Source organism: Somniosus microcephalus, chromosome 12 (assembly GCF_052327205.1).
Source record: "Somniosus microcephalus isolate GS21.2 chromosome 12, FLI_Smic_1.0, whole genome shotgun sequence".
NCBI lineage: Eukaryota > Metazoa > Chordata > Chondrichthyes > Squaliformes > Somniosidae > Somniosus > Somniosus microcephalus.
In genome coordinates, this window is record NC_140998.1 from 160209476 (window position 1) to 160224849 (window position 15374).

Here is a 15374-nt window from a genome sequence, read left to right on the forward strand (position 1 = left end):
ATGGTTTATTACGAAATCTAGTAACCCGAACGAAGTCAATGGAAAAGAGTTTTGAAGACATAGTAACGATACTACAGGAACATGTAAACTCCACACCGCTGCTGATAGCAGGAAGATTCAAGTTTCACAAACGGAACCAGCATAAGGATGAAAGCAATGCTGATTATTTAACAGAACTGCGCAAACTGTCGGAACACTGCCAGTTTGCAGCGGGACTGGCAGATACCTTAAGGGACAAGTTTGTGTGTGGGCTTCAAAGTGAAGGAACCCAGAAAAGGCTTTTATCTGAAAAGGACCTTATGCTGGAAAAGGCTTTCAGCATTGCGGTATCATATGAAGCAGCAGCACGGGGCGCTGCAAAGATACAACAGAGACCGCAAGAATATGGCACAAATGAAATGTCATATGGAACAGAGAAGTGCTATCGCTGCAGCAGAACAACACACGACCAGAATGATTGCTGGTTCAAAGACAAAGTGTGCAGACAGTGTGGAAAAGTAGGACACATAGCACGAGTCTGCAGGTCGGGAAAGAAAACCAGCAATAAGAAACTTACCAAAGAAAAGTACAAGAAGGTACATAAGATGACGGCGAATAGTTCAGATGAACAAAAGAGTGATAACGACTCCGAAAGCAGGGAACTGAGTTGTCTGAAACTACATAATGTGATCACAACGGAGGATCACCGAACCATTTGGGTCACTCTCAATATAGCAGGAGTCCAGGTAAAGCTGGAATTGGACACAGGATCAGCCCTAACAGTATTAAACCGACGGGACTACGAGCGGCTATTCTCACACATACCCTTGAGAGACACAAAAATTATTTTGAAGACGTACACGGGGCAAAAAGTCTACCCCAAAGGAAAAATAAGGGTGACCGTTATATACAACGGTAAGGAAACACCAAAACTAGACCTGTATTACAAGATGGAGGACCACCATTACTGGGACGTGAATGGATCCGTAAAATACAACTGGATTGGCATTCCATACAGGCACTGACTGTGGCTGACAAAAAGGATGACGACGTCACACCTGGGCGACTGTCAAAGATCCTAACTGACGCGAAAGAAGTGTTCCAGCAAGGACTCGGAACACGAAAAGGCATGACAGCGACGATTAAAATTGAAGAAAACGCAAGCCCAAAATTTTTTAAGGCCAGACCGGTACCTTATGCGATCCGCCCAGCCGTCGAAGCAGAGCTGGAGAGTCTGGAACGTTCAGGTGTACTGTCCAAGGTAGACTGGAGCGAGTGGGCTACACCCATCGTCCCTGTGATGAAAAAGTCGTTGAGCAGCATGCCTGGGGAACCAAGGAAGGTTCGCATCTGTGGGGACTTTAAGGTAACAGTGAACCCGGTCCTTCACACCGTACAATATCCACTTCCGCGGATTGAAGATATTTTCGCCTCGCTATCTGGAGGGAAATGCTTCACTAAGATTGATCTGGCCCAGGCGTATCTGCAAATGGAGGTAGAAGAAGCATGAAAAAAATACCTCACAATCAACACCCATAAAGGTCTCTACCAATACAACCGGCTGGTATTCGGGGTAGCATCAGCTCCGGCTATTTGGCAGAGGGCAATGGAACAAGTCCTGCAAGGGATCCCAGGGACCCAGTGTTATTTGGACGACGGGCGAAAATGACAGTGATCACCTTGCCAACCTGGAGCAGGTGCTCACTAGATTGCAGGAATATGGGCTCCGAGCTAACTGCCCCAAATGCGAGTTTTTTTAGAAAACAGATCTCGTATTGTGGCCACGTTATCGATAAAGAGGGGTTACATAAGTCCCCAGAGAAGATTGAGGCAGTAGTCAAGGCTCCAGCACCGGAAAATGTGTCACAACTGAGGTCGTTCCTCGGGCTGGTAAACTACTACCATAAGTTCTTGCCAAATTTGTCTACAATACTACACCCACTGAACACCCTACTGCAAACTGGGGTGCCATGGAAGTGGAGTGACGAATGTAGACGAGCTTTCCAGAAGAGCAAAACACTAATCACATCGAAAGAGGTATTGGCCCATTACAACCCGGCATTACCAATTCGGTTGGCATGTGATGCGTCACCCTACGGCATTGGAGCGGTGCTGTCGCACAAATTCTCGGACGGCTCAGAGAGGCCAATAGCCTTTGCGTCACAATCACTAACCTCAGCCGAGTGTAACTACGCCCAGATTGACAGGGAGGCCCTCAGCCTAGTGTGGGGAGTGAAAAAGTTCAATCACTATCTGCACGGGCAGAAATTCACCTTGCTGACTGATCACCAGCCTCTTGTCTCCATTTTTAATCCGAAGAAGGGCGTTCCGGTGATGACTGCGCAACGACTACAAAGATGGTCACTTTTTCTAGGGGCGCACCACTATGAGATTGAATACAAGGGCACGAAACAGCATGGAAATGCTGATGGGCTATCACGCCTGCCACTGCCTACTGCGGAGGAAGCACCAGCAGTGGATCCTGTCGAAATATTCATCGAAACATAAAAACATAGAAGATAGGAGCAGGAGTAGGCCATTTGGCCCTTCGAGCCTGCTCCGCCATTCAATGAGATCATGGCTGATCATTCAAATTCAGTACTCTGTCCCTACCTTCTCCCCATATCCCTTGATCCCTTTAGCCTTAAGAAATATATCCAACTCTTTCTTGAATATATTTAATGAACTGGCCTCCACCACCCTCTGTGGCAGAGAATTCCACAGGTTCACCACTCTCTGGGTGAAGAAATTCCTCCTCATTTCAGTCCTAAATGTCCTACCCTTATCCTTAGACTATGACCCCTGGTTCTGGACTCCCCGACCATCGGGAACATCTTTCCAGCATCTAGTCTGTCTAGGCCCGACAGAATTTTATAGGTTTTGATGAGATCCCCTCTCAATCTTCTAAACTCCAGTGAGTATAAGCCCAATCGACACAATCTCTCCTCATACGTCATTCCTGCCATCCCAGGTATCAGCCTGGTGAATCTTCGCTGCATTCCTTCCATGGCAAGAACGTCCTTCCTCAGATAAGGTGACCAAAACTACACACAATACTAAAGGTGCGGTCTCACCAAGGCCCTGTACAACTGCAGCAAGACATCCTTGTTCCTGTACTCGAACCCTCTTGCTACGAAGGCCAACATACCATTTGCCTTCTTAACCGCCTGCTGCACCTGCATGCTTACCTTCAGCGACTGGTGCACAAGAACACCCAGGTCTCTTTGCACTTCCCCTTCTCTCAATCTATTGCCTTTCAAATAATAATGTGCCTTCCTGTTTTTGCCACCAAAGTGGATAACCTCACATTTATCCACATTATAGTGCATTTGCCATGTTTCTGCCCAATCACCTAACCTGTCCAAATCGTACTGGGGTTTGATGACATCCTCCTCGCAGCATACCCTCCCACCCAGCTTTGTGTCGTCTGCAAATTTGGAGATATTACATCCAATTCCCTCGTCCAGATCATTAATATATATTGTGAACAGCTGGGGTCCTAGGACCGATCCTTGCGGTACCCCACTAGTCACTGCCTGCCACTTGGAAAACGACCCGTTTATTCCAACTCTTTGCTTTCTGTCCGCCAACCAGTTCTCTATCCAAGTCAATACCTTGCCCCCAATCCCATGTGCCTTAATTTTGCATGCTAATCTCTTATGCGGGACCTTATCGAAAGCCTTCTGAAAGTCCAAATACACCACATCCACTGGTTCTCCCTTATCTATTTTACCAGTTACATCCTCTCAAAATTCCAGTAGATTAGTCAAGCATGATTTACCTTTTGTAAATCCATGTTGACTTTGTCCGATCCTGTCACTGCTTTCCAAGTGCTCAGCTATTACATCTTTTATAATGGACTCTAGCATTTTCCCCACTACCGATGTCAGGCTTACCGGTCTATAATTCCCCGCTTTTTCTCTACCACCTCTTTTGAATAGTGGGGTAACATTAGCTACCCTCCAATCCATGGGTACTGTTCCAGAGTCTATCGAGTTCTGGAAGATGACCAGCAATGCATCTACTATTTCTAGGGCCACTTCCTTAAGTACCCTGGGATGTAGATTATCAGGCCCTGGGGATTTATCGGCCTTCAGTCCCATCAATTTTCCTAACACCATTTCCCTACAAATACTGATTTCTTTCAGTTCCACCCTTTCATCAGACCCTATGTTCCCCGGCATCTCTGGGAGGTTATTTGTGTCCTCCTTTGTGAAGACAGAACCAAAATATGTATTTAGTTGGTCTGCCATTTCTGTTCCCCATTATAAATTCCCCTGATTCTGACTGCAAGGGACCTACGCTTGACTTCACCAACCTTTTTCTCTTCACATATCTATAAATGCTTTTACAGTCAGTTTTTATGTTCCCAGCTAGCTTACTCTCATATTCTATTTTCCCTTTCTTAATTAATCCCTTTGTCCTCCTTTGTTGAATCCTAAACTGCTCCCAATCCTCAGGATTATTGCTTTTTCTGGCCAATTTATATGTCCTCTCCTTGGATCTTATGCTATCCCTAATTTCCCTTGTTAGCCACGGTTGAGTCACCTTTTTTGTTTTATTTTTATGCCAAACTCGGATGAACAAATTCTGTAGCTCATCCATGCGGTCTTTGAATGTTTGCCATTGCCTATCCACCGTCAACCCTTTGAGTGCCATTCCCCAATCAATCCTACCCAACTCGCTCCTCAGACCATCGTAGTTTCCTTTATTTAAATTGAGGACCCTAGTCTCTGAGTCAACTACTTCATTCTCCATCTTAATGAAGAATTCGATCATATTATGATCGCTCCGACCCAAGGGGCCTCGTACAACAAGATTGCTAATTAATCCTTTCTCGTTACATAATACCCAGTCTAAAATGGCCTGATTTCTGGTTGGTTCCTCGACATATTGGTCCAGGAAACCATCCCGTAAACACTCCAGGAATTCCTCCTCCACAGTATTGTTATAGATTGGGCCAACCAAATTAGTATGTAGATTAAAGTCACTCATGATGACTGCTGTGCCCTTATTGCACGCTTCTTTAATTTCCCTTTTAATGCCATCCCCAACCTCCGCTTTACTGTTTGGAGGTCTATATACCACCCCCACTAACGTTTTTTTCCCCTTAGTATTTCTCAATTCTACCCATACAGATTCCACATCATCAGAGCTAATATCCTTCATTACAATTGTGTTAATCCCTTCTTTAACCAGTAATGCTACCCCACCTCCCTTTTCTTTTTGCCTATCTTTCCTGAATATCGAATACCCCTGGATGTTGAGTTCTCAGTCTTGGCCATCCTTGAGCCATGTTTCTGTAATCCCAACCAAATCATATTCGTTTACCTCTATTTGCGCAGCCAATTCATCCACCTTATTACAAATGCTCCTCGCATTAAGACACAAAGCCTTCAGGCTTGTTTTTTTAATGCTCTTAGACCTATTAGAATTGTTATTTACTGTGGCCATGTTTGATTTAAACCGTTGATTTCTCTGACTGCCACTTTTGTTTTTCTCCTTCCTATCTTTTGCTTTTATCCTTGTTTCCCTTTCCTCTGTGTCCCTGCTCAGGTTCCCAACCCCCTGCCATTTTAGTTTAAACCCTCCCCCACAGCACTAGCAAACACTCCCCCTGGGACATCGGTTCCAGCCCTGCCCAGATGCAGACCGTCCGGTTTGAACTGGTCCCACCTCCCCCAGAACCGGTTCCAATGTCCCAGGAACTTGAATCCCTCCCCCTGGCACCATTCCTCTAGCCACGTATTCATCTGAAGTATCCTTCTATTTCTACTCTGACTAGCACGTGGCACTGGTAGCAATCCTGAGATTACTACCTTTGAGGTCCTGTTTTTTAATTTATCTCCTAACTCCCTATATTCCGCTTTTAGGACCTCATCCCGCTTTTTACCTATATCGTTGGTGCCTATATCCCCTTCCAAGATGTTCTGCAGCCGCTCGGAGACATCCTTGACCCTTGCACCAGGGAGGCAACACACCATCCTGGCGTCTCGTTTGCGGCCGCAGAAATGCCTATCTATTCCCCTTACAATAGAATCCCCTATTACTATAGCTCTACCCCACTTTTTCCTCCCATTCTGTGTAGCAGAGCCACCCCTGGTGCCAGGAAGTTGGCTGCTGCTGCCTTCCTCTGATAAGCCATCCCCCCCAACAGCACTCAAGGTGGTGCATCTGTTGGAGAGGGGGATAGCCACAGGGGATCCCTGCACTACCTGCCTGCGCCTAGTACTCTGCCGGTTGGTCACCCGTTCCCTTTATTCCTGTCCAACCTCTACCTGTGGCGTGTCCAACTCCCTAAACGTGCTATTCACGATGTCCCGAGCATCGTGAACGCTCCAGTATGTATCCAATCTCAGCTCCAGCGCTGCAATGTGGTCTGTCAGTAGCTGCAGCTGGGTGCACTTCCTGCACACGTAGTTGTCAGGGACACAGGAAGTGTCCCTGAGTTCCCACATATCGCAGGAGGAGCAGATCATGGGGCCGGGCTGTCCTGCCATGGTTTACCCTTTAATTAATTGAGTTTAAATTAAATCAATCAATCCCACTAATTACACTGCAGTTAAATAGTTTTACCAACAGTCCCCGCTACACCAGAGAGACCTTAGAAACTATAAACCAGAGTTAAAGTTTAAAAAAGAGAGAAATACTCACCAACCAATCACTTACCTGCTTCCTGCTGACGTCACACTTTGATTACTTTTTACCTCTGTCCCCTGCTGCTGAATTGGTCGGGCCTCGCTGCCGCCGCTTTTATACTGCTGCTGCTCTCTCCCAGGTACAGGTCCAGGCTGTGTGGTCGGGCCTCGCTGCCGCCGCTTTCAAACTGCCGCTGCTGCTCTCTCCCAGGTACAGGTCCAGGCTCTGTGGTCGGGCCTCGCTGCCGCCGCTTTCAAACTGCCGCTGCTGCTCTCTCCCAGGTACAGGTCCAGGCTCTGTGGTCGGCCTCGCTGCCGCCGCTTTTAAACTATAGTTGAATACCTACCGGTAACTAACGCTTGTATCGAAAAGGAAACCCGAAATGACCTGACAGTGTCTCGGGTATATGATTTGACGGTGAAGGGATGGCCAGCACATGGCGACTCACTGTTGCCAGCATTCTCGACAAGGAGAGAACAGCTGTCAGTGTGCCGGGGGACCTTGATGTGTGGATCCCGAGTGGTAATTCCAGCCAAGTTAAGGGATAGAGTGCTCAATGAGCTTCATGAGGGTCATCTGGGAGGGGTAAAAATGAAAAGCCTAGCCAGGGCTTATGTGTGGTGGCCGGGAATCGATAAACAAATCGAGGGCCTGACCAAGAGTTGCTCAGGATGCCAGAAAGTCCAAAATGCACCACCACAGGCCCCTCTACACCCATGGGAGTGCCCTCATCTCCATGGCAACGGGTGCATATTGATTTTGCTGGTCCATTCATGGACTCAATGTTTTTAATAGCCGTGGACGCGCACTCGAAATGGCCTGAGGTCATCAAAATGTCCTCCACCACCACGGAGAAAACTATTGCAGTCCTACGGACCATTTTTGCCAGGAATGGCTTGCCAGAACAGATTTGCTCCGACAACGGACCACAGTTTGTGTCCGAAGAGTTCCGGAGGTTCTTGAAAAAGAATGGGGTAAGGCATTACACATCCGCCCCGTGTCATCCAGCCACAAATGGATTGGCTGAGAGGTTCGTACAAAACTTTAAGGTGGCAATAAAGGCTATGTACGATGACAACATTCCGCTGCAGCACAAGGTGGACAATTTCCTGTTCGCCTACCGGAATGCGACACATGCAGTCACCAACCAGGCCCCAGCCATGATGTTCTTTAACCGAAGGTTAAGATCTCGCCTGGATTTGCTCAGACCAAACGTACGAAGAGATGTTGAGAGTAAGCAATTCTAGCACATCCATGAGAAGCCAACAAGGAGCTTCAATGTAGGGCAACCAGTCTTGGCCCACGACTACCGAACAAAAAAATGGCAGCCAGGAACGATATGCACACGGCAGGGCCCACTAATGTACACAGTGGATGTTGGGGAGAGCATTGTGAGACGCCATGCTGACCAGATCCTAGAGTCACAGGAACAAGTCAACCCCATGCCTCGCCCATACGTACCTGGTGATGAACTCGACGTACAGGTCGCATCTACCCCAGAAACAGTAGCATCGGAAGCTGATGAACCAACCGACGACAGGGGGCCAGAATCGCCTCCGCACCAAGAGCAAGACACTCGGGAAAGGCGCTATCCAGAAAGGATCAGGAAGCCTCCCCAAAGACTGAATATATAAATAGACTATTTTCAGCTAATGTTGCATGTTAAAAGTGTTAATTGTAATTAGTTTGATATTTAATTGTTAAATGAGTGTTATGGTACTGTTAATCTAAAAGGAGAGGAATTGTAATGTATATACCTTTAAGGGGGGAACTATCTTTTGCAGCTCATGTATACTGCAGTACCGGCAGTGACCACACCTGTATATAGCACCGAGTAGTAATCTGTACAGATCAGTTCCAATGTGAGCCACGTTGAGTAAACACCTGTTGTACCGTTCTCCTGCAGTCTGTGTCTTATTATATACGGACACAAGTGTAATTAAAGGTACAGGCACAGACAGTAACTACATTGCTGTTAAAGGAATTATGTACAACCGCTCTGAGTCCTTTGGTGGCTCCGCCACAACATAACATTTATCAAGAAAAAAAAACTTCCAATTTTCTTTTCTCATCTCAAGGCACTGGGTGTTGCTGAGATATAGTTCCACGCTGCCAATCTGCCTCCAGTACCTCGCCCAACTGGCCATTCTTTACCCGAGTCCAGAATAAATGTCGGCAGGCAATTCTACTGCTGTCCCCACCCAATAACCGCACACACGCACTTTCCTGCAGGGGTGACTGGATAGTGATCAGGACCAGAAACTGTGGCTGATGTTTCCCCTCCCTAGAACACAGACCCCTCAAGACAAGAAGCCCTACTGCCGTAACAGTGAAGATCAGTTAACTCATCACGGACAAGAATCAAATTTAGACTCGTCTAGTCTACTGATTAGCACTACACTGGACGGCGTCTGGGTAGCCTGACCTTTGCCGTTTAGACATCCCTGCTTCGCTAATCTGACAGTCTCTTCCTTAGCAGCGAGGTCAATAACCGGGGGGCATAGATTTAAAGTAACTGGTAGAAGGATTAGAGGGGAGTTGAGGAGAACTTTTCTCACCCAGAGGGTGGTGTGGGTCTGGAATTCACTGCCTGAAAGGGTGGTAGAGGCAGAAACCCTCATCGCATTTAAAAATAACTTGGATGTGCACTTGAAGTGCCGGAACTTACAAGGCTACGGACCAAGAGCTGGAAAGTGGGATTAGGTGGATAGCTGTTTCGGCCAGCACAGGCACAATGGGCCGAATGGCCTCCTTCTGTGCTGTAAATTTCTATGATTCTATTACAGTAAGCAGTGCTAGAGACTTGCCCAACTACACCATTGCCTGTGCCCCAGCTGAACGAATTAGGGCACTGTAATGACATCCAAAGACCCGTAGATGTGAACATAAGAAATAGAAGGAGTAGGCCATTCGGCCCTTCGAGCCTGCTCTGCCATTCAATGAGATCATGGCTGATCTTCTGCCTCAACTCCATTCACCGGCCCTATCGCCATATCCCTTGATGCCCTTACTAGTCAGAAATCTATCGACTTCTGTTTTGAATGTACCCAATGACTGAGCCTCCACAGCCCCCTGCGGTAGAGAATTCCAAAGATTCACCACCCTCTGTGTGAAGAAATTTCTTCTCATCTCAGTCCTGAATGGCCTACCCTTTATCCTGAGGCTGTGGCCCCTGGTTCTAGACTCCCCAGCCAAGAGAAACAGTCTCCCAGCATCCACCCTATCAAGCCCTGTAATAATTTTGTAAGCTTCAATGAGATCCCCTCTCATTCTTCTGAATTCAAGAGAATGCAGGCCTAGTTTACTCAATCTCTTCTCATACAACAGTCCCGCCATCCCAGGAATCAATTTAGTGAACCTTCGTTGCACTCCCTCTATGGCAAGTGTCCTTCCTTAGGTAAGGAGACCAAAATTGTACACAGTACTCCAGGTGTAGTCTCACCAAGGCCCTATATAATTGGAGTAAGACTTCTTTACTCCTGTACTCAAATCCTCTTGTAATGGCTTGGCTGCACCTGCACATTAACTTTCAGTGACTCATGTACAAGGACACCCTGGTCCCTTTGAGCATCTGTATCCCCAATCTTTCACCATTTAGGAAATACTCTGCCTTTCTGTTTTTTCTACCAAAGTGGATAACTTCACATTTTTCCACATTATATTCCATCTGCCATGTTCTCGTCCACTCACTGAGCCTGTCGAGACCCCCTTGAAGCCTCTTCACGTTCTCTTCGCAACTGACACTGACACCTAGCTTTGTATCATCAGCAAATTTGGAAATGTTACATTTAGTCCCCTCATCCAAATCATTGATATAGATTGTGAATAGCTGGGGCCCAAGCACCGATCCTTGCGGTACCCCATTGGTCACAGCCTGCCATCCTGAAAATGACCCGTTTATCCCTACTCTTTGTTTTCTGTCTGTTAACCAATTCTCAATCCATGCTAGTATATTACCCCCAATTCCATGTGCCCTAATTTTGTTCACCAACCTCTTGTGTGGGACCTTATCGAAGGCCTTCTGAAAATTCAAATACACATCTACTGGTTCCCCTTTGTCTACACCACTAGTTACATCCTCAAAGAACTCCAATAGGTTTGTTAAATAGGATTTCCCTTGCATAAATCCATGTTGACTCTGCCCAATCTTACTATTAGTTTTTAAGTGCCCAGTTATTGTATCCTTTATAATAGATTCCAGCATTTACCCAGCTACTGATGTGAGGCTAACAGGTCTGTAGTTCCCCGTTTTCTCTCCCTCCTTTTTTAAATAGCGGGGTTACATTTGCTATCCTCCAATCTGCAGGAACCGTTCCAGAATCTATAGAATTTTGGAAGATGACAACCAATGCGTCCACTATCTCAATAGCCACCTCTTTCAAAACCCTAGGATGTAGGTCATCCAGTCCTTGAGATTTATCGACTTTTAGTCCCATTAATTTTGCTAGTGTACTGCTTTTTTACTAATAATAATTTCTTTAAGTTTTTCATTCTCGCCACACCCTCGGTTTTCTGGAAGGTTTTTTGTGTCTTCCTCCGTGAAGACAGAAACAAAGGGCTAGATTTTCAGTATAGACAGTTTTGGGGCGCTAACCTTAGCGCCCGCCCCAAAGTAGCGCCCCGTTGCCGGAAATTCAGTGCCTTCGCCCTAAGAGGTTGGTGGAGCGCTAAAAGAGGCGTTCCACTACTATCTTTAGGTGCTAAGCCGGCGGTGCAGAGCGCAACACCCGAGCTCGGGCGCAGCGCACGGCAGGCACTCTGGTGCCAGTGAGCTCTTAAAGGGGAAGGGTGCATGTGTGTTTTTCAAAGGCAGGGTCTGGAAAGAAGACGACGGAGGAGGGAAGGAGGAGGAGGTGGTGGCGGTGGTGGCCGGAAACATAAATACACCGTTCACAACAACACACTGGATCCTTCCACACAACACATGCAGACTGCCTTTTATAGTGCAGGAGGAGTGCCCTTTAATTTGCGCTCCCCAGGGTGTGTTGCGTTCCATTTTACAAACGTTCTGGACGCCAGCCGCACAATGGGGCGGTCCGACTGAAGTTTGGATTCGGGGCGGCCAAAGGGCATTGCACGAGGATGTGACGTCATTTTCTGCGCGCGCATCCGGGCGGCCGCTAAACTTTGCGCCGGCGCTAACGGGCAACTTAATTTGGGGCGGGGCGCAAACTGCGCTGCGCCCGGGCGCTACACGGATAGCGCCCGAAAATCACTTCTCTTAAGGCGCTAACTGCTGGCGCAAGCAACTGAAAATCTAGCCCAAAGTATTTATTTAATTTCCATGCCATTTCCTCATTCCCCATTATAAATTCTCCCGTCTCTGACTGTAAAGGAATAACATTTACCTTCGCCAGTCTTTTCCTTTTCACATTCATGTGCCAGATATAAAAGGCCTGGCTTGGATGCGTCTGCCATCATCCTACCTGGAACAGATTAGGTCCACTTGTCTCCACAGAAAACGATGAGACGTTAGCAGGATTGCTTGTGGTCTTTAGAGGGGGTGGTCCTTCCAGCCAGGAGATCTTCAACGGGTTATTTGTTAAACCCGTCTCATTCTTAAAAGCCAGCTCCTGTTCAAATTAAGAGTGGGCTGGTTGGTGTTGATAATTTTTAGAGCTGATAACTATTGATCATTTCTCCTAAATAAACCTGCAATAGGACACTGCAGCCACTGATCACCTTCCCTCAGGGGCCTCCTCTCTACCCAGTGTCAGGTCCCAACCCCCTGCCCCCACCCTGGGCCATAAATTAACTGGTTCAGAATGGGCAAGTGAGACATGCTCAGGTCGCCACCAGAGTGTCGACTTCCCCCCACCCCCCCCTCAGTGAGAAAGTGTGTGACATCTGCAGGACATCAACTCACACGAGACTGGCAACTCCGTAGAGCAGCTGACACCATAAGCCACCCGGTTAATTTTGTAAATTGCTAAACTGACCCTCCCTTCCACTCTCTCTCTTTTGTAATTGCTCTATTGGTGAGTGCGTTTGCAGAGGGCAAAGCATTCACTTATTTTATTGAAAGACAGGTGCATTATTATGTGACAATGGTTTTATTCATTGAGCTTATGCTCTTAAAACCTATTGTTGCTGGTTGCGGTGTTTTATTTTAAATAAAAATTAGGGCCTCTCCCTGATGGCTCGCTTGGTAAATGTGCCACCCTGTGCCGATCAGGGCTCAGAGTCTGTGCTAATTAACCTGACCTCCCACGGTTGCAGGTGTGGGCAGGATGAGTCTTGGCTGTGATGTCTCCCACAGCCAAACAGCCTGTCGATACTTGCTGTTTTAAGTTCACTTATGAAAGGTATCACTGGGTTGAGCTGGCAGGGGATGACTGTAGCCCAGCAAGAGTCAGCACATTTAGAAGAAAATTGGGAGGGGCTGGGGAACCAGAGAGTTCCCATACCATTTAATTTAGTGCAGGGGTGTCCAACCAGCAGCCCACGGTGGGGGAAATACAAACTCCGAAACCTGGCAGCCTGGCCTCGAAGGCCCAGACCAATCAGTCTTACATGTGTTTTTGTTTTATTCACGGCTTTGTCCAGCTTGAATTTGATGTGCCTGATGGTTCGGAAAGGGTTATTTATACTGCTAGTGCCCGAGTAGTGGATCAGAACACCCTGATCTGTTAGTATTATCAGCTTATACAGGAATTAATGGGAACAGCGGATGAAAGTTTCTATGTCTCTGCCACTGTCCCCGCTCCCCCCCCCACCCCGCAGCTCCGTGGTATACACAGAAGGCAAAAGGCTTGTTCGCCTGATTGAGAGGGTATTTACCGCTCCTTTTCTGACCTCTATGCCCCACGTTGTAAACCAAGAGAGCAGGTGGGTGGGTGACGGTCAGTCAATGCAGCGAAGAGCTGGCACATGAACTGCCAGGGGCAACGATCTGGCTTTATCGTGTGGGAGACGCATGTCCTCTGGTCCCTCCCTCAGCACCATGAGGTGAGAGAGCAGGCTGACTGAATACCTACATCCCACCAGGCTCTGAAGCAGCCTCATTGATGGCAGTCTCCTGACCTGAAACGATTACCAGTATACGCTGACAAACATGCTACAGATTCATTCTTCGCTTCTTATTTTTGCCCTCTCCAATTTTTTACTTTGCTCTCCGGAGAATGCCAACTTGCTTGGGTTCAGCTTTGTGGGTACCACCAATTTTCTGGTACCTTCCCCGAGTGACTGCTCTTCAACAGTGAGAGAGGGCAGGGTACTGGCCCAGGATATGGGGTAGGACATTTAGGACTGAGATGAGGAGAAATATCTTCACTCAGAGGGTGGTGAACCTGGAGAATTCTCTCCCACAGAAGGCTGTGGAGGCCAAGTCACTGAATATATGTAAGAAGGAGATAGATAAATTTCTAGACACAAAAGGCATCAAGGGGTATGGGGAGAGAGCGGGAATATGGTATTGAGATAGAGGATCAGCCATGATCATACTGAATGGCGGAGCAGGCTCGAAGGGCCAAATGGCCTACCACTGCTCCTATTTGTCTATGTTTATGTGGGGGGGTCATGGTAATCGGAGCAGGAACCCTGGCCAACTCTTACCATACTCCCCTCCGCTCCGTAAACCAGAGATGGTGGAACCTATGTCAGCACCCTGACCGCTACTCTGGCTCAGGGAAGCTGTCTCAGCGCAGCCTCGGGGGTAACCCTAGTGTCTTCTGGTCTATATGGGCAAGCTATCTTAGTGACTGTGCCACCTGGGGAGTGTTGAGCATGGCAAGGTTATAGGAGACCCACAAAGGTCCGTTTCACAGGGTAAAGCAGAGACGGGATACTCACGGCGGTCTTGGTTGAGGAGAATTCCACAATGGCGCTGCCTTTCTTTTTACCGGATATGAGCAAGTTCAAAACCTCTCCATACTGTAGGAAGAAACATCCCTCGATCAGTATCCGATGCCAGCTCTGCTGGGTTACCCTGAGCGCAGAGCACCTCTGCCAGTGCTGCGCTTAAATGTCCAGTCATCTTTTAGCTACCTTTAAGCAGCATAACCCCAACCCAAAGAAAGAAAAAATGTAGGGGAAACAGTGAAACAGAACGTCTATTCAAAGCAATGGCACGTGCCTGAGTGTGTGAAAGGTTTAAGTTTGTAATTTTTTTTTAAATGTTAACGTTCACATTTTAAGTCCGTGCTAATCTATATTTCCCCACACTTTCTGCGTCCTGCCATTCTGTCATTACTTAGCTCTTCCGCTCGCTAGGGAAGAGAGAGTGAGTGATGTGAAAAGAGAAGCAGAAAAGATTTTTTTTAAAACACAGAACTTCAGATATTGTATTATTCTTTCCATGAGACTATAATCAGCATTGAATCGGTTTCCTCCACAGGAAAGCATTAGTGTCGGGGTGGTCTCTGATGGTGGAGAGTGCGGGACGGGAGGGGAAAGCGATCTCCAGTGTGGACTGGAGGAGGGGTTGGTTGGTTGGTGAATTCCTTAGTTGTTAGTTTGTGTGCTCTCAAGTCACCAACTCCCTGCTCGTTATCTCTCCCCTGGGAATTCCGGACCGGAGCGCACACACCGTGCCTTGCTGGAAAAGGTACACACAGCAAAAGGTTCAGCCTCTTGCGAAAGTGCAGAGGGGGAGAACAATGATTTTTCGATCAGCTGCTACCTGGAGACTGGTAAACCTAGGTATGGAGCAAGTGGGAGGCTCGGCGTCTTTAGGCCAATAGATAGCAGGGCCCTGGCCACCCTGCACTGGCTGATGGGCCTTATGTGTGGCCCATTGCTCCGGGTGGGGTACTGAT

General features: G+C 47.5%; 1 protein-coding gene across 7 annotated transcripts in view; it reads right to left on the bottom strand.

The window, feature by feature from the left end:
- The window catches only part of dnajc17 (DnaJ (Hsp40) homolog, subfamily C, member 17), a 196988-nt gene that overhangs the window by 104387 nt on the left and 77227 nt on the right, over positions 1-15374 (bottom strand). For 6 of the 7 annotated variants that reach the window (XM_086003726.1, XM_086003728.1, XM_086003727.1 and 3 more), the window contains 2 exons: positions 14410-14490; positions 12045-12191 (listed from right to left, as the gene is read on the bottom strand). In XM_086003726.1, coding sequence (XP_085859852.1) covers positions 12045-12191; positions 14410-14490 — 228 coding nt within the window. Of the gene's footprint in view, positions 1-11966; positions 12192-14409; positions 14491-15374 lie in introns of all 7 variants that reach the window. The other variant, XR_015080329.1, reaches the window with a different exon arrangement.